The following is a 25844-nucleotide window of genomic DNA, read 5'->3' as shown; positions in this document are numbered from 1 at the left end:
AAGTGGGGTCTTCCGTGAAGAAACTGCAAAATTCAATGGTTGCACATTTGTAGTACGTGTTCATTTTAAGTTCCTTTCACTGCCACCACAGCACTCACTATGCAACAATCTGTTTACAATATCTGCAGTGCTTTTGACCCACACCTCTGGACTTGAGTGGAATAAAAATCTCCCTTCCCAGAGCCCTCTATGGCTATCTATACAGCAGCGTTATTCCCAAATAACATAGTGTGCATCTATGCTACAAGCCTTTATTTCAAAATAATGTTGAGCTGGAGGACTTATTACTCTGACTCATGGTAACCATCATTTCATGAAGAGTGAGGGAAGTTGAAGAAAAAGTGTTCTTCCTTCGACTTCCTGCAGTGTAGACTATGCCAAAAGGCAAATTAAGCTATTTCGACTTCAGCTACACAATTGACATAGCTGAAGTTACATAGTTTAATTCGAGTTTAGCTCTGCTATGTAGAAGTGACTTAGCACAACTAGCCTCTTTCCACCACTTCCTTCCTGTGCATCTCTATCAGACTTGGGCTGATGGGCTAATTGACTCCTTATCTCACCCAGTCAGCCTATCTAATTATCTCCCTCTGCTTTCTCTCGGGAACTAAGTGGCATCTAAGTGACAAGACAGCTGGCTTGCTCTTTAGCCTCTAGCACACTGTCACGCAGATGATAACCAAGTGGTCCTATAAACATATTCTTCCACATTATTCTCCTTGGCATACAAGCAAATTTTGAATCTTGTAAAGACATGCTGTATTGTTGGTAGTGTTGGGTTATGTGAGGTTTTGCTGTGTAGAAGCCAATTGGGGAAAGAAGGAACTGTATGAGGCTCTTTGCCTTGAGCTCTGACTAAAGTAAATACCTGAGGCCCAGATTGCTCCCTTGGAATCAACTGGATATTGGACCTGTTGCTGGGCTTGGATTCCTAGAATCCATGATTATCTGCATGCTATTGGACATGCATGCTATGGCCAGTTTGATTAAAATGCAGGCTGAAGTTCTGACATCAGACATCTCCACACACAGAAACCTATCAGCCACCATTTTAATCAAACTGGACATTCCCTTAAAGACCTGACAACATGCGTCTTACTACAAAGAGACTTTAACACCTGATTACAGAGGGAGACTTCAGAACTTTTATTTATGCTAAAATTTGACAGGTTGTGAATGGGCCTTAATATGGATGATAATTACCTGACACATTACAAACACAGCCTCCCCACCTTTTGATATTCATAGTAAGTCCAGATTAGCCACTTAATTAACTCTTAATAAGCAATTTCCTCCTTCCGTGTCCCCTGGCCCCCACCTTCTGTTCTATGTAGCCCATTCATTAGTTTGTAATTTGTTTACATTTTTCATTGTATCCCTCTGTTACATAATGGTCATACCAATTCTCTTTCAGAGTATGATCTGAAGAAGTGGGTCTGCTCCACGAAAGCTCATCACCTAATGAACTATCTTGTTAGCCTTTAAAGTGCTATATGACTGCTTTCTCTAATCAAAATATATCTAAATCTCACATCACTGCTTTCTCTTATATTTGGAAACTCCACGTACAGGTCCAGGATATCTGCTATCTTGTGGCACAAGGGCACCACTAGGTCAGACCAGGACACTGATTCCAGAAAAAAGAGCAATAATAGTGTTATGCTGAAAAGTGTTAATGGCTGCCGTTCAGAAGTCTTTAATATGTGGACAATCTCAATGTTTGTTACAGCCGCTGAGAAAGGTCTGCCTGGATAATCCAGGGAGGCAGGGTAGATGGGAAGAAGGTGTTTAAATACTGAGTGTCACGCCTTTTGTCTCTCCCCGTTGCAATGCAGAGCGGGTCTCCCCGAGGAACTGGCTCTATGCTGTTTAATTTCCCTCAGTTGCAGCTGGCCCAGCCCTATCCTGCTTTGAACCAAGCCGGTGAAACGAGTGGGACTAACAGCTCAGCTTTCCCTCTAGTGAGAAACTGCTCGTGTGGGAGCGAGCACCGAGCTCAGCCACGGCGCAGCCTAAGGGAAGAGAACCACCCCAAGCCACACCTTGCAGCTTCCCCGGCGCATGCCCACTCCCAGAACCAAATACCGCGGGGAGGGGGGCGGGGTTGGAGAGGAGCAGACTACAACTCCCAGCATGCAGTGCGACGGGCATTTTCGGGGTGGGTGGGGAAAGCAGGGCGGCCTCACGAAAGCGAGGCGAGGAGGAATCCCACAATACCAGGCGGGTTGTGGGCTCGCCGCCGCTGTCTCTTTAATGCAAGAGGAAGCGATGCGGAGGGGAGGAAAATGGCAGAGCTGCAGATGCTGCTAGAGGAGGAGATCCCCTCGGGCAAGAGGGCGCTGCTCGAGAGCTACCAGAACCTCACGCGGGTGGCCGACTACTGCGAGAACAACTACATCCAGGTGAGGGCGGCCCGGCGGGGCGCGGAGGGCGGCACTGGCGGGTGCAGGAAGTGGGCACCGAATGTTGCAACAGCCGGAGGAGCCGCCGCCGATACATTGTATCGCCCGGCAGCCGCCGCCGCAGCGCCCCGGTTCCTCCGCCCCCTCCCTTCTTCGCTCTGCCTTGCAACTTTCTAGCCCCAGTGCCTCTTACTCCCCCCACCCCACGCCGCCTGTGCTTGTGAGCAGGGAGGGGTGATTCTGTCGGCTCAGCCCAGAGGGTGTGTCTCTTTTATTATTTATTTTATTGTGACTCACGGCGCCCAGATGGGGGAGAGGGTGGATTTGTATATGCCTCTGATTGAGCGCTTGAAAGTCTGCCTCTGTCAGACCAAATTCCTCCTCCTCTTTCGTTTCTCCCCCTCTCCCCCCCCCCCCCGCCGCCGTTTGGCTTTGGAGTGGCTACAGTGTTATTTTCAATAATCAAACTAACCATTTAAAAAAAAAAAAACCCTGAAGTTCTGGGTTCTTAAGTCAGTTGCACAGACGTAATAGGCATCAGCCCTTTTCATCTTTCCGGGGTGGGTGTTCTCTCCCTGTTAGTTGTATAAAGAGGTGAATTTCAGAAAGGATGTAAGTGTGAGGTTTGCAAATGCTGGCTGTGGCGAGTGTTGAAATACAAATGACTGACAAATGCAGAAATATGTTTGTATGTTGGGGAAGAAAGAAGGGACACCCCCGCCCTGTCGCCCTGCCCCCCCAGTGGATTTTTTTTAATAGTTGGCATCTAATTCTCACTTAAAACTACATACATGAATTGCATTCCTGGCATTCTGTACTGGTGATTTTGAATTGTTACAATGAGCAGTACTCATGTATATAGGCGGTAATGTGCAAACATGATGTGCTATTTCAGCATGGCAGTTTCTCCTTCTGAGATAGTAAAGCTGCTTGCTTCATAATTCAGACATCCTATAGCAATATTTTTAAATCAGGTGTCTCTTGCCTCAAGGTGCACCCCAATGCACTTGTTCTTGTATCTTGCTGCTTCAGTTTCCTTAGCCCTTTTTAAAACTCATGTGTGTACATTTTTATTTTGGCTTTGAAAAGTATGTTCATAGTAATCTTTGTATACATCTGAAAATAATTGATATAATTGCATGTATACATGTGAACTGAAATGGACACAGTGCCCTTCCAGATGCCCAAAGTAGTCCACAGAAAAACTTTCTTAAGGAAAGAGAAATTAAAAATTGTGCTTTTTTACTATGGCTTTTCCTTACAATGTAAGTAAACCTGTTGACTGTAATCTATCACTGCCTAGGGCTAGGTGTAACTTAAAGTTAATATAGCTTTTAATGTTTTAATATTTAGCATTTGCCTGAAACTAGCAACTATTTTATTTGTGCAAGTGGGATAGTAATTTAGTGGTTTTATCAAACTTTAACTATCCCTCAACATCCCTTTGTGAAATTACTTTTTTCTGACATGTCAGGCAATGCTGTTTGATATTTGAATTAAAATTCAAATAGCAAATCAGAACTTGTTTTAGAAGGCTATAAATCCTTCTCACAGTGTCAGGCGATAAGGGTTAAACTGTTCTTATTCAGTTACGTGCTCCACCCTAAAAAAGCTGGTTATATAAATGCTTCAGAGAGGCGAGGTTGCATTTGGGTTTACTCATGGGAAATATGACAAACACAGTAGTGTGGTAACTGCAGCACATGTTTTGACCTGTCAACTCTTTTTTCTATTTCAGGAGAGTTGTAGAGCTCTTTCTGGCATTACATGTTGCTTTCAAATCTTTTTAAGAGACATGTCCTCATTGATCATTTGAAACGCATCAAACCAAGAACCACCTTAAGAATCAAGGCTAGCTGTACACAAATCAGTATATTTTACAGTTTTGTCCTCCTACAGCTGTGTATTCCTGTTGCAAGGAAACAGAATTAACTAATGGGAATAAATAAGTAGTAGTTTAGTGGATTTTATACCTAGTATGTAGTCTGTCCAGCTTTAGCCTAATTGAGTAAAAGTGCTAAATGAGAAATTGACATTTAGTGCAAAACAATTTTCCTAGTGGTTGTGTAAAGCCATCTGTTCTATAGTTAGAATAGTATAAAGTAGGGATGTAAAATCCCGTTTAATTGGTTAACCAGCTAAACATATTTAACCAGTTAAATGGTTTAAAACAGGGGTGTCCAAACTTTTTTCAAAGAGGGCCAGATTTGAAGATGTGAACATGCGTGAGGGCCGTTCCCGCACTCTCAGCCCCAAGGCGGAGGGCCCGCGGGGTCGGAGGCGGGTGGAGAGCACAGGGCACGCCGGCCTCACGGCGTCCCGGGGGCAGGGCGAACCCGCAGCCGAGCGGGGGAGCAGGGCTGCGGACCTGCCCTACAGGGCAGGCTCTAGGACCGCGGAGGCCATGGGCGGCGGCGGCGCGGCCGGAAGCGGCACGCTGGGCGCGCCAGTTCAAAAGAGCGCCGGGGAGCCGGGAGAGGGGGAGGAAGCGGGGGCCGTATTAAACCGGAACACGGGCCACAATTGGCCCGCGGGCCGGACTTTGGACATGCCTGGTTTAAAGGGATGGGCAGATGGAGGGGCTGCTCCAGCCCAATTGCATGGAGTCTCCCACCTTCACCACCACAGGCAGGTGGTTGTTCCAGCCCTATGGGTCCTATTGCAGGAAGGGCTGGGACCCATAGGGCTGGAGCAGCCCTCTGCCTGTGGCAGATGGGGAGCTGCTCCTGCCTCCATGGGTTAATTGAAATGCACCATCCATTAAGGGTGATGCTTACTGGTTAACCATTTACATCTCTAGTGTAGAGATAATTACTTTCTGTCTCCTGGAATAGTAGTGTCAATATTGGGGTGTGGCATGCCACAGGATTACAGGCTGTGAGATACAAGGCAATGTCTGGTTTTGAGAATGAGGAGCTATCAAAACAAAATATATGGTATTTGTATTAAGTGCCATTGAATTGACAGTAATTTAAGACCTAGATAAGTAGGTTGCTGAGAAAAGGTAGAGCAGATCAATATGAGAGAACTGTACACTAAGTATACTGTTTAAAATACTTCAGAAATGGAGTGCTTCATAATTTGGCTTTATGGCTTTGACTTACTCATACAAAGTTTTTTGAGATTTCCAATAGAACCAGGACTACTGATATCTCGGTTTTGTGAAAACAGCATTGAGCTGCTTAGTGTAAAAAGCATCAACGTTGGTGTAGTGTCTGACAGCCTATTTGTTTAAAGCCCATTAATGTTGTAGCAAATACTTTTTTTTGATAGTTCTCAATTTGATACTTTGTGTTCTTTCTTCACTGTGGCAAGAATGTAACCTTTTATAAAATGACTGACTTTTCCCCCTCAAAGTCTTTTGAAATGTGTATTAAAAATGTCTAAGTCTGGAAAAATTAAGCTTACATCACATTTCTTATCCCTTCCCTTTCTCTCCTTCCTACTTTGCCCTTAGCAGCTGATGCTGATCTTTGGATGTCAATGCTATAAGGAACTGAGAAACAGCTACTGGCTACCAGGTGCAGTGAAACAACAGCAAAGTAGAAATCCAGAGAGTAATGTAGCTAGTCTACCAGGCTGATTATCTGATAGGAAGGAAGAACAATGCTGTGAGAAGGCACTGAAAGGAGCTCATGAGGTTAGAAGAAGATTCAAAATATTCAAGGGAAATTTTAGTGTGACTGAAGAGGGACAAGGGAGAAGGCAATGTAAATAACATCAACTACCTCTTATTATAAATGTTGGGTGCTTTTAAAAATGTCATTACTAGGAAACAATATAAATAACTTATTTGTTTTAACTTGAAACTAGATGTAAATTGTATACTTTGAACTCCTGGTTATGCTTGGAGGTGTTAGTGATTTGAAAACAGCTAGAAATGTAGTATCTGATGGAGAAAACTAGTCTCTCAATTTTTCAAGACTACTGTACCTCTTTCAGGAGGCTGTCTTGCATGGGCTACATCTACACTACAGCCTGGACCCATGCTCTGAGATCAATTCACCAGCAGTTTATTTACTGGGATTAGTGAGGACCTATTGAGTCGATCGCAGATTCCTATCATAGTGACTCAGTTACCCTACCCCAAATGAGAAGAGTAAGGGAAGTCGTCGGGTGAGAGATGGGCTACGTTGTTCGTATAGCTGGAGTTGTGTATCTTAAGCTGACTTTTTGTTGTAGTGTATATGTAAACATCAAGCTAAGAATGTAAATATGGGCCAAAACAGTTAATTGGTTTTAAATTATATTCTTTAAGCAGTTAAGTGGTTAACAGTTGGCAGGCTGGTACAGGGCAGCCATAGTGGAGGGATCTCACTGGGGCTGTGGACAGGCATGGTGGGTGCTGTTCTAGGCCAGCCTGTCCCTGCTGGGGCCCTGCTGTGGCATGGCTGGCAGTCTGGTTAACCAGTTACCCAGGAGGCACTCTGGTAAGCCTAATGGTTATTGGGTAACCAGTTAACCTTTTACAAAAAGCTAAGGCTTTGCCTTTCTTGCATGCACCAAACCAAAACCCAAATGCCCCTTTCCCCCTGAAAAAAGTGTGTTCTAACTTGGGTAAAATTAATTGTAGATACGGCAGCTAAGGATAGCAGCTCGAGTTCCACTCCACAGGCTCCCCCTATAGGTTTTAATTTGGCTTCTAGTCTGAGTTTAAACATTTAGTTGGCACATCTTTGGTACTATTTCATCTGAGTTAGCTAACCTGAGTTTAAAAACACACTCTTTGCTATGAAGGCATAAAGGTATACATTTTAAAATACAACCCTCAGTTTTTATTCTGGCAGGTTGCAGTCATGAAGGATTATTATCAATTACACTGCCAAGATATTGGTTGTGATATGTAACAATTTGGGGATTCTGATGGTGCTTAGATCCTTCTTTGACAACACAATATAGAAAGAATTAGATATGCAGGAGGAACTAAAACTGTTTTAACTCTTCAACTACAGATACTAACTTGTATTATGTCTTTCATAGTTTCTACTCTGAATGGGCGTAATTGCTTAACTTTAGTTACCATATCCCTAATAACGTATTGGGTTTGGCAATGAATGATAGAAGTCATACAGGGAGCCTTGTTCTTCAGTATTGTCATGACTAGGAATGTAAGCGACTAGTCGACTATCCGATAAGCAAATGCTTATAGGACAATCAACTAGTGACTTGGTTAAAAGCCGGTTCCCCCCACAGTGATGGCACTTGCTATATTTCAAAAGCAGAAGCTCTGTGGGGTGCCAGGGGTGAGCTGGGACTTTCTGAGTCCTGTCCTCCCCCGTTGGCCCCAAGCTCCCTGCGGTGCTTCCACCTTTAAAATGTAGTAAGAACCACCAGGGCTCTTGCTACATTTCAAAGGCAGAGGTGCCTTTATTGACTAATTGAATAGTGGACACAAATTTCATCAACTATTCGCTTAGTTGATCTAAATTTAACGTCCTTAGTCATGACCTCTTCCTTTGAGTTGCGGCAGTTGATTACAGTAGAAGAGCTAATGTAATGAGTTTTCTTCAGTAATGGGTCTATTAAAAAAACTGCTTGTAAACACAGAAGATTTATGCCAAGTATTGACCCACTGTGTTACTTGTGGTCTGGTTAAGGCTTTGTGTCCTTCAACTGGAGTTTAGACAACTTTTGTTGTTCACAGGTACTTAAAAAATAATCCCCTCCCCAAGACCTTGTCTACACTTGCAAGTTTTGTCACAAAACCTGAAGGGTATTCACACTGACCCAACAAAAGTCATGACAAACACCCAGTTTTGGTGACACAACTTTCATCTCCATATGAGATTTTTCTCTTCCCCTTGCCATTTTTGTTGACAGTTATGTAGTGTGTACTATAGTAGGATTTTTGTCCAGTTTATTGACTGCTAGCATGTTTCCCACAATGCCCAATTAGCTGCTCTGGTCAGCACTTTGAACTCTGTTGCTCTGCAGCCACATAAACACATGAGCTCCCACCTACGAACCCCTGGAACTTTAAAAATCCATTTCCTGGTGTCTGGCTCATTATGGGTACATTTAGACTTCAAGCTTCTTTCGGAAGAGATCTTCAAAAAAAAAAAAAACTTCCAAAAGAGAAGGTCCACAGTTTAAAAGCGCATCGAAAAAGTGATCTTTTTCGAAAGCGCGTCCACACTGATTGGACACTCTCATATGTAAACTGTGATTACTATGGACGGCGTGGCCACTAGAGCACCTGTGCTTTTTTCCTGGAGGTCTGATTTTTTTTTAAACTCCCTCTTCTGCATCTACACACATTTTTCCAAAAGAGCTCTTTCAGGAAAGGTGTTCTTCCTCGTAGAATGAGGCTTACCAACGTTGGAAAAACCCCTGTATTCTTTCAATTTTTCTTTCAAAAGAACGCAATAACAGAGTGGACATAAGTCACATTTTTTTTAAAAAATGGCTGTTTTTCCAAAAAAACCCTGCAGTCTAGACACACCCTGGGTGTGGTCCTCATGACATACTCACCCGTTTCCCTGAGAAGATCACTCCAAACACTCTCCTGCTTGAAGCACCCAGAGCTTTTGGATCTTATCAGTATGACGTGAAGAACTGGTGCAGTCACAGCTGCAAGTGACTCATAGGAACCGGGGCACTTATGGTCACATTTCTCAAGCCCTGTGTGAGAAGAAGGGCTATGAGTGAGAGACTCTACAGTGCAGAGCCAAGATAAAGGAACTCCAGTGTAAGTACCAGAATATGAAGGTGGCAAACAGCTGGTCTAGTGCTGCACCCAGGGCATACTATTTTATAAAGAATTGGATGCAATCCTGGGCGGAGACCCCACATCGACACCAAAGGAGATTGTGGATACTTTTCATAGTACAGAGTCAGAAAAGCTTTTCTTGGAGATAGAAGTTATTGATGAAGAAGTGGAAACAGACGAAGCACCTAGGGTCAATCTGGTGGCAACCAATGCGTCATGCAGTGAGGAATTGTTCACAAGTCCCAGTGTTTGTGAGGGACCCACACCTGGATGTGGAAAATGAAGGAAGGGAACAGCTGTGGGGCCATGAAACAAGGAAAGAGACTCTGGGTACTTTGCTATGCAGGTGGGGAGGGGGTCCTGTTAACAGCCATGTGGGGTGCAAAGTTGCTCTAGTGCAGCTGGGGGTGGCACAGCTGCTTGGGCTGCTAAAAAGCTCTGGTGCAGCTGAGGCACCCTACTCCCAGCCTGTTTCCACACCCTACCTCCCACCCAGACCTCATAACCTCTCTGCCTTCTGCACCCCACCTCCCTTGCAGATCCTGCACCCCATCCCTATCCCACTCACTGGCAGTCCTGTCATACACTGAACCCCTTATTTTTGTCCCTACCCCAGGGCCTAAGGGAGTCCATACAATCTACTAACTCTGGAACCCCAGAAAAGTAAATCTAACCTATGGGAAACCCTGAACATCAGTCCTTCCTGTCACTTTCCCTCACCCTGGGAGGCTGAAGCACCAGAGGAGGGAGGTGTCTCAGTTGGGGCCCACATCAGTGAAGGTAGGGCTTTTTTGAAGGAGTTTTTTTGCTTCTCACTTATGTGGTTCCCAACTGATTTTTTTTTTTTCTGTGGGTCAGTGGCCCTTGACCCAAAAAAGGTTCCCCACTCGTGCCATAAATAAAGAAAACATTGAAACCTTTTGTGTTGGATATAAATTAATATTTTACTTTTTATCAAATTTAATTTTAAACACTAACAAGAGAAAATTAAAATGCTTTATCTGTTTAATGTAAACTAAGCCGTTCTCCTTAGCTGCAGCTGGTTCAGAAAACATGGACACCATATGCGGCCTGCCTCTGTCTCCTCCTACCCTGGGCACACAGATCCATAAATAGAAGTGAATAAGTTAAATCTTGGCATGGCACTTCTGAAAAGTTGCCACCCCTTGGTTATAGTGGGTGGGTGGGAGTGGATGGCAGTTGCAGTGGGAAGGTGGTGGTGGAGGGCAATGGAGGCCTTGGCTAAGCTCTCTAGCCTTGTAAGCTGGCTAAGACCTGCCTGGGTCTGCGTTATGTCCAGTGAGAGCATCAGTGTACACCGAGATATGAATAGAATCTTGCTAGGAGATGGAGTTGAAGCTTTGCCTGATGTACCTACCAATTTTCTCATGGAGATTCCATGGCAGGGCTGCCATTTCACCACTGCTGTGGTACAACACTCTCCCAAACAATTCTTCAAACTCTGCTGCCACAACCAAGACACCACAGAGTTTGGCTGCATAAGGAGTGGTGCTCCCTACTGGCAAACAGAAGTTCAACCCTGGTGTGCCTGTTAACCTTCAGTGGGGGTATGATAGCCAGAGTACTCTCAGCCTGAGGACAAGGGTAGGCTTATTACAAATTGTTTTCATTTGCAGCTGCTGCGCAAGCTCAGACTGTACTTTTTTGGGGACCCATGCCCAACACTGCGTCCTTCCTTTACCACCCCTATCCTTAGAGCTCATCCTGATCAGAGGGTCTGGAGAGATCTGTTTGTGCTGCTAGGTCAACAAGAAAAGTAGCAGGATTTTTTTCCAGAGATGTGCATATTAGTGAAATGTTACAATCTTTATCATAAATAGTACAGTGATTCTATTGTTAATGGTTACTTTTCTAGACCTTGGGAAGTCAGGCATATTCAACAGCAGATTCCATAAATTAAGGAAAAAACCATGGAAGATGAGAGGATCTGGTCAAGGGTATGTTTTGTCACTCAAACACCCGTGGCCAAACTCTTCCATATCTTCAGAGTGGGGGGGGGGGAAGTTATGGGGATCAATGTGAGAACACACATTCTTGAGCACATGCTAAAACTCATGGAAGACCAAAATGAGATTCTGAAGAGTCTTACCTAGATGCAGAATGAACAAAACCAAAGGCCTCCACTATCAACATATACAGAACTTTTTCCATACAGAGCTCTTTTTACATGCCAACACATCAGCCTTTTGGCCGCACGTACAAAATTCCTTATCCAGTAAGCTACTCTCTATGCCCTCTCATTTTCACAATCCAGAAATGTGGGGTTTTTTTCCATCACACTCTACTCCCCATCACAGCATCTGTAACTTTAACATACAGCTGTCAACACCAATCTGAAGTTTTCCAGTAACCCTTACCACTGAACATCCCAATTGAAAGACATCAGAGAAGAAAAAGTTGAGACATGAGTTTATTTTTTGTGATCTAACCTATGTGGCCTGAGAGAGCCTGAAATATCCCTTGGGTTTGATGGGAATGCCTCTCTCAGAATGAGCACTGTGATGAGACAGAGAAGCAACCCCAACACAGAAATGTGAGCTGTCCTTATTATTGTCAAAGTGGTTCCTGAGAGCCTCCCTGATATTGATGGCCACCTTATGGGCTCCTCTGACAGTGCCATTGTTGGTCTGTTCAAACTGTGTGTAGGCACTATTGCATTATTCCATCCATAGTCAAACGCTTCACCTTACAATCACACATTATGTAAGCAACCGCACGTGGCCATCACCTTCGGGATATGAGTCTCCAAAAGGTCCAGCCTGCCATAGAGACACTTCTGTCTCCCTTTCAATTTGCCAAAGGCACATTCAACAAGCATGTAGCATTGGCGTAGCCTGTTACTGAACTGTCTTACTGCTGGCACTGTGTCTTACTGCTGTTCAGGTGCCCTGTGTAAGGTTTCATGAGCCAGGGCTGTAAGAGGTAAATGACATCACCTAGGATCATTATAGGCTTTTCCAAAACCCCCACAATAATTTTCTGGTCTAGAAAGGAAGTCCTAGCATGCAGCTTGCTGAACAGGCTGTTGTTCCACAAACACTCGAAGCGCCATGGAGAAGTATCCCTTACAATGATGTACGCTGTGGGAAGTGCTTCAGTGGGAATGAGTGCCATCAATTGCTCTGCCACAGTTTGGAAAGCATAGCCTCTGTCATCCACATTTTCCAGAGTCCTGGTCCTATGCAGAAAAATGCAATTTGTGGTCCTGCATACTTGCGTAAGTGCTGCTCTGATGGGAGACTTCCCCACTCCAAACTGATTTGCTCAGGAATGGTTGCAGTTGGGAGTCACCAGCTTCCTCAGTGCAATGGCTATGTGCTTCTCTACTGAAAGAGCAGCTCTGCAGCTGACCCCTGCAGTTCAGGGGTCAGCTCAGCATACAGCTCCAGAAAGCTGGTTTTACGTATCCAAAAGTTCTGTAGCTACAGGCTTTCATCCCACACCTGCATGACAATGTGCTTCCACCACGCAGTGTTGGTTTCCCTAGCCCAAATGTGATGGTCTGTGGTGCAAAGCTTATCTGTGACAGCCTTATGCAATGACACTTTGTTGTTTTCCGTCTCACCATTATTGTCCACATCCAAGTCATCTTTCTCTATTAATTTTATAAGTAGCTCTGCTTCCTTGTGTGATGTCTTAAGCCTATTGAATACATGGGAGAGAATTGTGGGATCCATGATTTTCTCTCAGCAGATGCTGAAGTTTCCAGCAAGGACTGTCATTCAAGTGATGTGAAAGTAAGCTGCAAGCCCGAAGAGGGCTGGAAGCAAAGAGATGGCTGAAGGGACAATTTTCACATTCCCAAAATGCCTAGCACTACATCATTTGTTCCCACAGTGCTTAGCGACTGAAGGTGGCACCAGGTACTGTGGGATGCTTCTCCACTTTGCTTTGCCCAGAGGGTGCTAACAATGTGGCCAGGAAATATAAAGCAATCAAAGACAGATTTGACTGGTTTTCACTTGGTGACTTTTTTCATGTGGACAGCAGTTTTTTTTGCCAAATCTTCTCCGTGTAGACCTAGCCTAGGTCTTTTAACCTGTGCTGGGAGGCTTGCTATCTATGGATTTTGTTCTCAGTTGAAGGGAGGAAGTTAGAGTTGCAGACTGGCTCCTTGTGTGCTAAGAGAGGTTGTTGATTTGCTGCTGTTCAGCATTATCTCGGACTGCATTTTGAACCTTAAACTTTAGATGCACATTCTTTTACGTTTCACGTGTTAAACATTTATTTATTTGAAGTTCAAGTGAAAAACACACTCAGTAGTTGAATGCTACAAACGATTTTCTTTACTTTACATACAAACTCAGCTTTATTTTAATTTAAACAATGGAATGTACGTCACTAAATTAATTCTGTTCTCTGCAACAGAGAACCTGTATTAATTCCATCTGTATGTCTTTTTCTAAAAATTTGTATTTCATCATCTTAAAAATGGAGACTCCGTTATCTCAGTGTAAGGGATTATTAAACAATTAAGAGCATCTAAGTTTAAATAGTGCATTAAGCAGAAGTTTTGCCACTGCAAGAGGCGGTGTGAAGGGCTGCTTTTTTGGCAGGAAGGCTCTCCTGTTGATAATGCAAACCCTGGGGTAGGGTGTGGAAGTATTTTGTCCACAAAAGAGCTGACAAACAGCAATCACGCTGCTAATCTTTGACACAGCAATGGGTCATGATACTAAATTATTGTTGCTTCTGTGCTTTCCTGTTACATTGTTGTGGGAACACCTAATAATTAAATCAAATGTGATTTTTTTTTTTAAAGATCTTATTCAGAGCCTATAATCTAATATGGCTTGAAATACTATGTGATACTTGTAAATGATGTTTTATTGTGAGCTCTTTAACTGGGGTCGCATTCTATATTTGTGAATGGATTCTGTAGCTTTTGAAAGTTAATTGCATAAATAATGAACATGAGAATTTGACGATGTGCTGAATTGCTTAAATGTGCTTTTTGGATGCAGTGTTTTTTGCTGTAACTTGAAGTATGGTGTGTGGCAATCACAGTTCTAGAACAACTGAACAGTCAGCTATGCATGAAGAAAGGCAGAAATGGGCATAGCGTGTGTGGATTTTTTTTTTTAAAGATTGACCTTTGGAATTCACCCTGTTGGAGGAAATTGGAGGTTTCCTTCCCGCTGGCGCCAAAAAAGCATGTTACAATGGAAAAAATAGCTATACAGATCTAATGTCCTATCCTTCTGGTATGATGTGTGTGGTTTTTTTATATGAAAAGTCTGATCTGCTTTGGTCAAGATACTGCGTAGTTTAAGTATCGAATACAAAAAATAGACACAAGATATTTCTTCCTAAAAACATCAACCTCTTGTATTTGTGTTCTCTTCTCCTTTTTGGTGTGGGTGACTGATCTTGCATCAGACTCACTTTGCTTTAGAGAATGGTGGATCATAGATAGCATGGTTTATTTCAGTACAGTGAAGTTCACTGAGTTCTGATACAGTCAATTATCTGTTTTAAAGAGAAACTTCTTACAAACAGTCATTAGTACAAATCTTGTATCTTCTGAGAACTTAACTACTTTTGTCGAATTCAATGTATTTGTTAAAGGTCTAAAGTAAATTGACTAACTTCCGTAACTCTCAAAACATGCTACGGTAAAGGAAAACAAATCAATCTGCTTTCCATTCCACATAACTGTTCAGCAGACAATAGATAACTTAGGAATTTCAGAACAGGATATAACTCCAGGAATCCTTCATGTGGCTTAAATTGAAGTACCTGTACTTGCATTTTTTTTAAAAGGCATTTTACACTGCAAAAAATTTTTTTTTTCAAGGATGGGGAAATGGGGCAACAATTTTTTGTGCAAGTATTAACTGATAAGAGATTTACTATGTCTATCTTGTAAATCACGTTTGGTGATATTAAACTATGAATTATCGCCTAGCAGACTTAATGTCTCATTTTGTATCCTAAGAGACTACGTTTGGCTAAAGTTTGTATATAGACAAAGAACTATAACATGGATATGAGCAATAAGGCCATAGTGCAGTTTCTTATTAAATATTTAAGTACTTACTTTGCACACACAGGAACCATTTCTCTAAATATAGCATGATCATTCGAAACGTTTGCTTAAAAGGATTGGTTCAATCATAGACCAGTTGTCATAAACTTGAATCATTTATTTTAAGTGAGGTGGAAAGATTTCCCTTTCTCTTCAGGTCCTGTGCCATTAGGGATGTGAAGGTTTAACTGGTGGAAGTGGGAACAGTTCCCCACCTTCTGTGGGCAGGGGCTGCTCCATTGCCACAGTAGGCTTGCTACAGGCAAGAGCTGCTCCAGCCCAGGTGTGCAGCCCTTGCCTGTGGGGGGAGAGGGGGAGTGGGAAAGAGGCACACCAGCCTAGCAGTGGGTGGAGGCAGGGAGCAGCTCCCCCCAACCACACTCCTCTTTAATCAGTTAACCAGTTATACAATATATTTAACCAGTTAACCAATGATTTTACATTCCTAGTGCCATTACCACTTCAATAGGGTTATTCCTGTGCTTCTCCACCTAATAATTCTCTACTATTACCATGCAAAGCAGGGCCAATTAGACTTATTTTTTGTCACTTGGATTAGTGTTTGCTACATGCAAATGTTCTTGAAAGGAGACTTAAAAATGAAGAGCCTAGTTAAAATGCATCAAAGGTGTATAGCTTGATACTTTCTCCGTAGGTTGAAAGGAGCTGGAGTACAGTAGTTGGTAGTATTGAAGTCTTGGAGAAAAGAGACGTACTGAGTGCAAGAGGGATCAGTCCTGTCCTTTACCTCCAGAGCCTGAGGTGGAGACACAGCCTTTTAGAATGGGAATGAAACTGAGATATGGCTTCAAAATGTGAATTAAAAAAAATTACTTCTGAGAGTTGTGTGGTGAGGGTGGAGAGATCTGCAGGAATGGTCTGGAGTTGAGTACCAGCAGAAACAAACTATGTAGAAGGAGAGGAGGAAGATGAGGGTCATGAATAGCTTAATCAAGCATGAACAAAATACGTACCTGTATAATGTTAGTTGTCCTTACACTGGAGTTTTAGCAGTACTAACAATCTCCCATTACCCCTTCGTGGTATGGCGAATTTCAGAATTGTTCCTCAAAAGGATAAGAAGCTGAGGTCACACAAGGACTCACTGGCAGAGTTAGGAACAGAACCCGATTGTTCTGACTCCTAGTGCTGTGTTCAGAGGGTTCCCCCCCCTGAGTAGGCCCCCCTTACTCTCTGCCTCAGCAGAAATTGTGCATGGCTGTGAAACATTAACAATGAAATGATGCCCCTGAAAATGTCTTTAAACTCTTTAGCAGTAAAAGTAACCTCTCTCTTCTGCTCCCAAATGAACAGTTTTGTTTTAAATTATCTGCTTCCCAGCAGAACCTTTAAAGGCCAATTTTCTGCTTGTTTTAATTATTTGCATTAGGTAACAACCCAAAATACTGATTCTTTTAGAAACACTGACATGCTTGCGTAAGCAAAGGTGCTTGAAGGTACCACTGTCTTTTGTTCCATACTTCTTTTGGTGGACTTGGTCATAGGGGAAAGCTGCTTACTTTTAGGAATGTAAAATCCCATTTAATTGTTTAACTGGATAAACGTTGTTTAAAGATGCACTGGAGTGGGTACCCTACTGCTGCTATCTACAGTGCTCCTGGGCCCCCCTGCTGGATGCCAGAGTAGCCCCTGCCTGTGGGGAAGCCCCACCAGCAGTGAATAGGGGCTGCTCCGGACAACTGAAGCAGCCCCTGTCCACATTTGGCTCTTCATGGGGCTGGAGCAGCCCAGCCCCCACCAGTTAACTGGTTAAACATTCACATCCCTGCATGCTTTAGATAGTCTTGGCAATGTGTGTGTGTGTGTGTGTGTGTGTGTGTGTGTGTGTGTGTGTGTGTACAGAATAGCAAGGATTAGTATTGGGGTTTCAGTTCTCTTTTCCAGGGTAAGAAGGTAACTCTTTTATGCTCAACTCTTAGTTTTGTGTCAGACCACCAAGTGCAGTGATTTTTGGGCTGGTGATGATTTGGACACCTAGCCAGTGGGAAATGGACTGTGGCCCCAAACCAGCCATTGTGTGATAACCATTGTCATAACTAACAAATCAGGTTGGTTACAAAGAGTCAAGTCCTTTCTCCTTATTCCTATCTCTCTGGCCAAGACTTGAGTCACAGGGATTGATATTAGCAGATTGTTTGGTGACTGGGAGTCAGAGATTGCTCCTTCTTTCCCCACCCACAAAGCAGGGCAGCAGGGGGCTGGGGAAGAAAGGGGGAAAATAACTAGTGAATCTGTAGCACTAGATCCAGTAGCTCAGCCCTTGTTTCTTTAGTATCTGCCTTGAGTCCCACTGTTCAGAGAGCTACTGTGAAGTTGGGTGTAGGGCAGGGGTTCTCAAACTTTGTGATTCCGTGACCCCCCTCTAAGGTGCTCGTGACTCCCCCCTCTAAATTTCTTGCGACTCCCCAGGGGCTTGGGACCCACAGTTTGAGAAACGTGGGTTTAGGATATGTGGACCTGAAGCATGGTCCATCTTTGTGGACTCGGGAATCCTGCTCCTCTGTGAGCAGTGGAACCATACTTGGTTCCTTTATCTGTGTGGGGGTGGAGGGATGGGGTGGTTGTACCCTTGACCTGTCTGCTTAGTGTCAAATGGTGGAATTTGCAGGGGAAGGGAACATCTGGCTTGTGGGCTGGATCCAGACACTGGCACTCTAACCAGGGCTTGCACTTTAGCCTTGGGTAAGTCTCCAAGTGTCTGCTTTAAGGAATAAACTGGTGTGGTGAATCCAGTCCAAGCAGAACTTTGACTCTCCAGTGGGGTGGCTTTTTTTTTAAAGTTCTGGAACATAAGAATGGCCATACCGGGTCAGACCAAAGGTCCATCCAGCACCCTGTCTGCTGACAGTGGCCAATTCCAGGTGCCCCAGAGGGAGTAACTAAACAGGTAATGATCAAGCCATCTCTCCTGCCATCCATCTCCACCCTCTGACAAGCAGAGGCTGGGGACACCATTCCTTATCCATACTGGCTAATAGCCATTTATGGACTTAACCTTCATGACTATATCTAGTTCTCTTTTAAACCCTGTTATACTCCTAGCCTTCACAGCCTCCTCTGGCAAGGAGTTCCACAGATTGACTACGTGCTGTGTGAAGAAGAACTTCCTTTTATTTGTTTTAAACCTGTTGCCCATTAATTTCATTTGTTGGCCCCTAGTTCTTATATTATGGGAACAAGTAAATAACTTTTCCTTAATCACTTTCTCCACACCACTCATGATTTTATATACCTCTATTATATTCCCCCCCCTTAGTCTCCTCTTTTCCAAGCTGAAAAGTCCATCTCTTTAATCTCTCCTCATATGGGACCCATTCCAAATCCCTAATCATTTTAGTTGCCCTTCTCTGAACCTTTTCTAATGCCAGTATATCTTTTTTGAGATGATTGGAGACCACATCTGTCCACAGTATTCCAGATGTGGGCATACATGGATTTATATAAGGGCAATAAGATATTCTCTGTCTTATTCTCTATCACTTGTCAATTAAGAGGTGTTACTATAAGAGTGCAAATGGCACCTCTACCTGATGGCATGCAAATCACTTTGCTTAAGTTATTCCTTAGTATCAACAGGAGCCTTCTGAGAATCATTTATCAGCAGTGTGAACTACAGAAGTAAACTTGTTACTCTATGGTGAGGGAATTATAAAAACATGAAGGTATTTTTACGTATCTTAGCCCAACTTGCAGTATCTTAATGGGAAAAAAAGTTAAGCCTTCAATTAAATCTTTCAGACTTGTCCAGCAAAACATTTTACTATACATTGGTATGAGATGGAATAAACTACTAATAGTGGCTAGTTTTACAAAAAGTGTGGTACAAAGAGATTACAGTACAACTTTATATCAGGATTAGGGATGTAATAATGTAACTTACTTACCAGTTAACCATTTAAACATGCGCTTAACAGTTACTGTTAACAGTTACAGGGCTGGGAGCTGGCATGTATCAGAGATAGCAGCTGGCTTGTTGAAAGCTGGGCTGGGAGTCAGCTTGAAAGCTGGCTCCTGGTGCATACTTGCTCCCGGGGAGCCAGCTGCCACCCCACAGTGCTGCCTCTGATACAGAGGCAGCAGCATGGGACAGCAGCCAGCTTTCTGAGAGCGGGATGGCAGGCGGGAGCCAGCTGCTGCTCTGTGCTCTGGGTTCTGCAGTATAAAGCTTATGCTACTGAATCTACAGTGCAGCCTATTCCCAGGGAGCAAGGTCAGCAGCTGGGAGCTGGCTCCCTCCATGCAGTGGCTGCCAGACCTGCTTCTGAAGAGCCGGCTGTGCTGCAGGCTCTGCAGCATACACTTTTTACTGCCGAGCCTGCAATATGTAACCACTAAAATTCAGTTACATGGCTATCTAACTACTTTTTCACAGCTCTAATCAGGGTCTGTCTCAACTTTGCTGTCACTTTTTTAAAATCTTCTATGACACAACTGAAGTCTGTCTCATGGGCCATTTCTTCCTACTCCCCTTCCTTTGCTGAGTGCTGCTGGCTGCTTTTTTGCACTGCCATGCAATCTTATGATCATTAATAGGAGTGTTCTTGTCCACAGCTTATGCTGTCTGGAACAGCCTTCCTGTATCTAACCACCTTATTGATTCTGTGTCTCCTCTTAAAATCTCATCTGAAAGTATCTTCTCCCTTGTCTATTGCACTTATTTGCTCTCTACCTCTACCATTATTTAACTGTAAATCCTACTTGGCTACAACTTAAATTGTATGGCTGTTGGCATGCCCTCTTTGAGAGAGGCGGTTTCCACCTTCATGGAGTTGAATAATAGCTCATGACATGGGCCAGCAGTTTCTAAAGTGATATGTTTAAATTGAGTAGGGACAAGGCCTTGACCCAGACCTTTGTATGGGGACAGAATAACATGAGGGGCCCTGAGGAGTAAAGTGTGAGACGGGGGACTCTGGTGAAGATCTTGTTTGTTCAAGTGCAATGTAACCTTTAAGAGATCTTCCCTTGATTAGGAAAATCCATTTTGAGACCTCACAAAATATTCCAATTGTATGGGAATAAATTGTTCCACCTATAGTAGAAAGATATTTCTTGGGCAGCTCATCTTTCTGTTGTTGGCTGGGGTGGAATGGTTGTGGCTTAATAAAAATGAAACTTGGGTAAGTTTTGTTTTGCTGTGGAGGGTCTGGAGACAGTGATCCTTCTCTGGTAGTAGCTTTTTAGGTATGACATTGTCAAGGAGGAGGGGAGAGGTATCGGGAGGAACACTATTCCATACCTTTTTCAGTGGAGAAGTAAGTATTGACAGAATAGAAGGTTGAGACTAATCCCCAAAGGGATTATATTCAGTAAGGTCCTGTCTCGCTTGTTGTTCCAGCTATGAATCCTTACACCAACTGGGCTGGCTTGTTTCAGATGTGAAGCTAAGTGTCAAGGTTCAGCTAAATAGAGAGAGGCCATGGATTAATAGCTTACCCTGGTGAATACCCTCAACACCTAGATATTTGCAAGTCGGGTTTGGCTCATCCACTCTGGATAAGGGTACTGTTGAATTTTTTTTAATGTTATAGAAGATTGTTGCCATGTGAACAATTTTTGATTTCGGCCATTTCAGAAGCACTCAGATAACATGTTTAGTGGCTCCCTGCAATAACTTGGGGATACCAAATTTGGTATTTGGGATCTCTTCAGTGTGTGTCTTCGCAGTGCTACTATTGGGCAGGACCTTATAACATTCCCTCAATGTGTTTTCCATTGCAGTATGTCCTGACGTTTCTCTGTGCTACACTCTGTTCATTGTTCTTAAAATCTTAAGGCTCATTACTGAGGCAGTACAGCTGCCAAGTGGAAGACTTGACTGCATGCTGTCTGTGGCTGTGAGTCTAAAAGAGATGCTTCCTTATTTTAGGAGCTCAGAACTCTTTGAGCATGAGTGCTTGTAAACTTGCTATTATTAAAGATACGATTGCCACTTAGGAGCACAGTGAAGTTCTGGTCTCAGTGGAAACCATATCACTTGATATGACACAGCAGCTATTCTAGGTTTTTTGTTTTTGTTTTTTTTGGTCCCATTCCTTTTCCGTCTTGAACAGCATGACCTTTGTTTTTCTTCTCTATCGGTGTATAATAAATGAAAGCTCTCACACACAGGCCTGTACTACTGTGAACCTGTGGGGCGTGACACTCAGTTGAAGAAAAAAATCCACTCCTTGCAATTATCACTTCAAGCATGTTAAAGTAAACTTTCTAAGTCTTTAACTACTATTTTGTTGAGAGTGAAGGAGGTCTGAAGAAAGGAAGTCAAACAAATGTGCAGCTGTACTGTAGCTATGGGCTGAGTAAAACAAAATCATAGTTACTGAGTTTTGTGCCGTTCCATGTGACATTTTTCCTGCTGTTGAGGAAGAAGCTCCTGATTTTCCCCCAGCAAGGCCATGTAGTGATTCTAAGAGCTTTCTCCCTCACAGCTGCCGGACGTGGTGACCTGTTTGGAAGGGAGCCAATAGAGACCAGGGTAGCTGGTTAACCTGGTACCTTGCTGACTGGAAGCCTGTTGAGAATGGGAGGTAGGAGGCTGAGGGAGGCCTGGAATAGCTCTGCATGGATTGGTGATGTGTAGTAAGAGCCTGGGAAGAGTGGGGTAGAATTTTGAAGTATCCTGTTTCCCTGGGTAGTTCTTCAATCTAGAACATCGCTGGAGTGGTGTTATGACAGGCACTGCAATTGCATGCATTGCATTTGGAGACCAACTTGTGTTAGGTTTGAGTTGCGGAATCATTGTTGACAAGGGATTTCATGCATCTCCGGTTACCAAGTTGTCAGGAATTGAAAGCAGTCGGGCATGATGGAAGGATAGTCTAAGTGTAAATTTTAAGTTCCTTCAGAGACGTATGCTCCTGGGGAGGCTTGGACGTACTGATTCAAGCCAAGGTATGGCCACACTACAGTTGGGAATAGGGGTGTTAAGGACTAGTTGACTAGTCGACTATCCAATAAGCAAATGAGGCAGCAAAAGAGGCGGGGTGGGAGGAGGAGATGGGGTACTTCAAAGCAGCAGTGCCATACAGCTGAACCCTGGATCAGCTGTGCGTTGCTGCTGTGCGTGGAGCCCGGAGTCAGCTGGGGATTCACCTGCTGATCTCAGGTTCTGGGAAAATGCTGCACGAACCCGGGATCAGTTGGGGAATCCCCAGCTGGGGACTCTTGTGCATTTCAAAGCTGGCATGTCATGTGCAGCCCAGAGTCAGCGGGACTTCTGCTGGCCCCAGGCTGCACTTGGAATTCCGCATTCTTCCTTTGAAATGTACAAGAGCTGGGGTCTCTTATACATTTCAAAGGAGGAATGTGGAAGTGCCTGTCGACTACCCATGAATTAGCGAATATAGCCCACGGGTTGTCCTAAGTTTTTCCCTGCCACGCACCACCCCCTGCAGAGGTGTGTGTGTGTGTGTGTGTGTGTGTGTGTGTGTGTGTGTGTCAGTGTGATATGCAATTTGATTTTTACTCATATAACTGGTATCATGTTGTTGTAGTATTTTAAAAGACTTTTCATTAACGGAAAATTTTCTGCCTGCTGCTCTATTGCCATTTTCTTTTGCATATTTAACAGTTTAAAATCGGCTGTATATGATTTGCGCTTAGGCATCTTTAAAAATATTTTCTTGGACTAAATACTTTTTGGACTATTTGTTCTAAACTGGAAGTTTTTTTTTTTAAACTTTGTGGTTGGTGTAGGTCTTATATACCAGCAATAGGGTAGTGCTTATTGCTTTTTATAGCTCAGCGACCTCAGCCGTGGTTCATTACTGGTATACCAAGATCCAGTATTGATGTCGTAATCTTCAATGTTTATAGCTGGCAAGTGGTAACCAGATTCTAATTTTTTTAAACGTCCTGCTTTCACGAGACCACCAGATTCTTTTATGAAAGCGGCAGAAGTCTCTTCGTTACGATAGTTGATGACTTTATTCTGTGATAATGTTAATTGATTGGCAAAATTATACTGGTTTTGCCTTTCATGCAAGCAATATCTGTACTGGCAAATACCGGCAACTTCAAAGTCGGGACAATTATGGCACTATAGACAGTTTAGGGTTTCAGTGGTACCATAAACATAAAGGATGACTCACCATACCCTACTATTCTATACTATGTTTATACCTAATGAAAAGAAGCCAATACAGATTTTGGTCATTTAGTGTTCTTTATGAAAACCTGCAGGTTATGTATATCTGCGGGTATTCTAATATTTTTTTTTTTACATACAATAGAAAAACTGTGGGTAATACATGAGTGTGTGTTATACTTGGATGTGTGCTATATTTGCTAATTTACGGTAGTCCATTAACTGCAATTTAACATCCTTGGTTGGGAATGACCCTCCCAGCCTGGGCAGGCAGCATGAGTGGGGCTTGAGCTGACTTGTTGCGGCTCAGACTCTGAAGCTTGGGGTGGTTGTGGGTGGGCTTGTGAGTCAGAGTTTCTGCCCGAGCTAGATAGCCACACTTTTTTTAAACATCCTGCTTTCACGGGTCTCTGGCCACGCTGGGTAGCGACATGTTCTCCCAGGAGTGGTGTAGATCATGCGCAGAGACCGTCAGACAAAAGAGCTTTTAGTATTAAAAAAGACTGAGTTTGAGAGGGAAGAAATTGGGGCGGAGGTACTGCAGATGTCAGGGGTACCTGGCAATCCCATAAAAAAGACCTTAAAATCCCTTGTGATGTGTAGGGGTGGGTAGTCAGGAGGTGGTCCTAAGTGGTTTTGAAAAGGAGAGGGAGTGAGAATGAGCAGAAGATACTAATTAATTTTTTTTATAGAAATAATACAAAATTAGAAGGAAAATGCATCATCATGAAGGCTGATGAACAGAGTCTGGCTGTCCATGACAACAGGAAAATCCTTCCTACAAATAGAAAGATTAATTTATGCAGTTGTCTACCATAGAAAACTATTTTTGCTAGTCACTTTCAGAAATGACAAGATAGACAAAGGTTTGCTTATAAAAGATGGTTAGGAGAGGGAGTGGTGAAATCCTTAGCTGTCTGTTTTGTTTTGTGTATGTTTTCAGTGTTAAGAACTTGCTTTATAGGAATGTCTTCTTTCCCCCCCCCAATATAATACTTAATTTGTATGTTAAAACCACTCAGTGTTTGTTTAGAATTTGCCAGCCTATGATTTGGGTTGATAGCATTTTCCCTGTAATTTCTTTTGCTACCAATATAGACACTAATTCTTGGTCTACAACTCTGCTTGCAGCTTTGTAACAGGTCAATTTGTTTAGCACCAGCCTGGCTTCCATTCATTCACATCCGGATAATAGTTTATATCTGTGGTAGCTAACCCTTGCCAGTAGCCTAGGCTGTCCTTGTTTTCCAGTAACTTATTTGGTGCTCTTTCCACACCTCTATTACTCTGTAAGTGGGAATGCCCAGATCTCTTGGAGTAGGATGGGGCCAGAATGTGCTGCCTTATGTTAGATCTTTGACCTTGTTATACTCTGAGATGCTATATTGCAATTGGTCAGCTTGTAGAGAGACTCAGCTAGCAATACAGTTGGGATGGATAGCTGACCTGTGTTCATGTGGAAAAAATCTGCTTGTCTGAACACAACTATCCTTGTTTGTAACCAGACCAGATGAGTGTGCGTCTGGCTGCAAAAATAGCTACACTGGAAACAGGACTAAGGCATTACTGGAGTCTGGCAAGGATAGTGATATTTGTGTTCTAACAGTTAAAGGCTGTTCATACAGTTGTGGATAGGATAGCACTCTTTTAACCACATGAAGTAGCAGTGTGACAGCCCATGTCAAGCTCTAATAAAAGCTTTTTTTTTAAATGGATGTGATCTAAAATGACATGTCTTGGAAACAGAGGCAGCAGTGTGGGGTGGCAGCTGGCTCCCCGGGTGGCAGCTGGCTCCCCAGGAGCCAGTGCACACCAGGAGCCTGCTCAAAAGCCAGCTCCTGGCATGCATCAAAAGCCTGCTACCCTGCTCCAAAGCTAGCAGTGCGATACCAAGCCATCAGCATGGGATGGCATCCAGCTAAAGCCAGGGCCAGGAGCCTGTGTATAACTGTTACAGTGGCAGGTAAAGGTATCAGAGGGGTAAGTGCAGGATTACAGGCACTCCCTAACTTATGAACAGGTTACATTCCGAACACCTGGATGTAACTGAATTTGGTCATAAGTCGGAAATACCCTTAAACGCGCTGCCCACGCTGTTCAAAAAACTTTATGTGCATGGTTCTCCATTCGAAAATATTTTAATGGGAGGTTGGTCATAAGTACGGATGGTGGTAAGTTGGGTAGTGGCTGTATCAGTCAACCATTTGAATGGTTATAGTATTATATCCCTAATAGTTATACCTATAAGAGTTGGTAGTGTAGCTCAACCCTCAGTATTTAAACACTTGTGGAGCTGTTACAACCATCGGGTCAAATATTAGCATTTAAAAATAACTATCCAATTGGTCATTACCAGAGGACCATAATGTGCTCCCAAGAGCTATCAAGTACGGTGTTATAAAATGCATCTATCAGAGGCACCAGCATGGGGGGAGGGGAAGGCATGGGAGGCTGCTGCAAAGCAGCCTCTGTTGGCAGCAAGCCTGGGCCTGCCACAGACAGAGGCTGCTCTGTGGCAGCACCTCCTGTCCGTGAGGAGCTTGGACCCCCTATGGACAGAGGTGGCGGCAGCTGCTG

The 25844-nt window shown here is 43.5% G+C and overlaps 1 protein-coding gene across 11 annotated transcripts in view; it reads left to right on the top strand.

Moving 5' to 3' along the window:
• Positions 1–2166: 2166 nt before the first annotated feature.
• ABI1 (abl interactor 1) overlaps positions 2167–25844 on the top strand; it is a 142623-nt gene continuing 118945 nt past the window's right edge. For 8 of the 11 annotated variants that reach the window (XM_075922547.1, XM_006115270.4, XM_006115276.4 and 5 more), the window contains exon 1: positions 2167–2402. In XM_075922547.1, the coding sequence (XP_075778662.1) occupies positions 2286–2402 (117 nt within the window). In that variant the 5' untranslated portion in view covers positions 2167–2285. The remainder of the gene's footprint in view (positions 2403–25844) is intronic. The other 3 variants (XM_006115277.4, XM_006115273.4, XM_006115274.4) reach the window with 2 other exon arrangements.

This window comes from Pelodiscus sinensis, chromosome 2, assembly GCF_049634645.1.
Source record: "Pelodiscus sinensis isolate JC-2024 chromosome 2, ASM4963464v1, whole genome shotgun sequence".
Classification (NCBI taxonomy): Eukaryota; Metazoa; Chordata; order Testudines; family Trionychidae; genus Pelodiscus; species Pelodiscus sinensis.
This window is presented reverse-complemented; position numbering and strand designations above follow the sequence as displayed.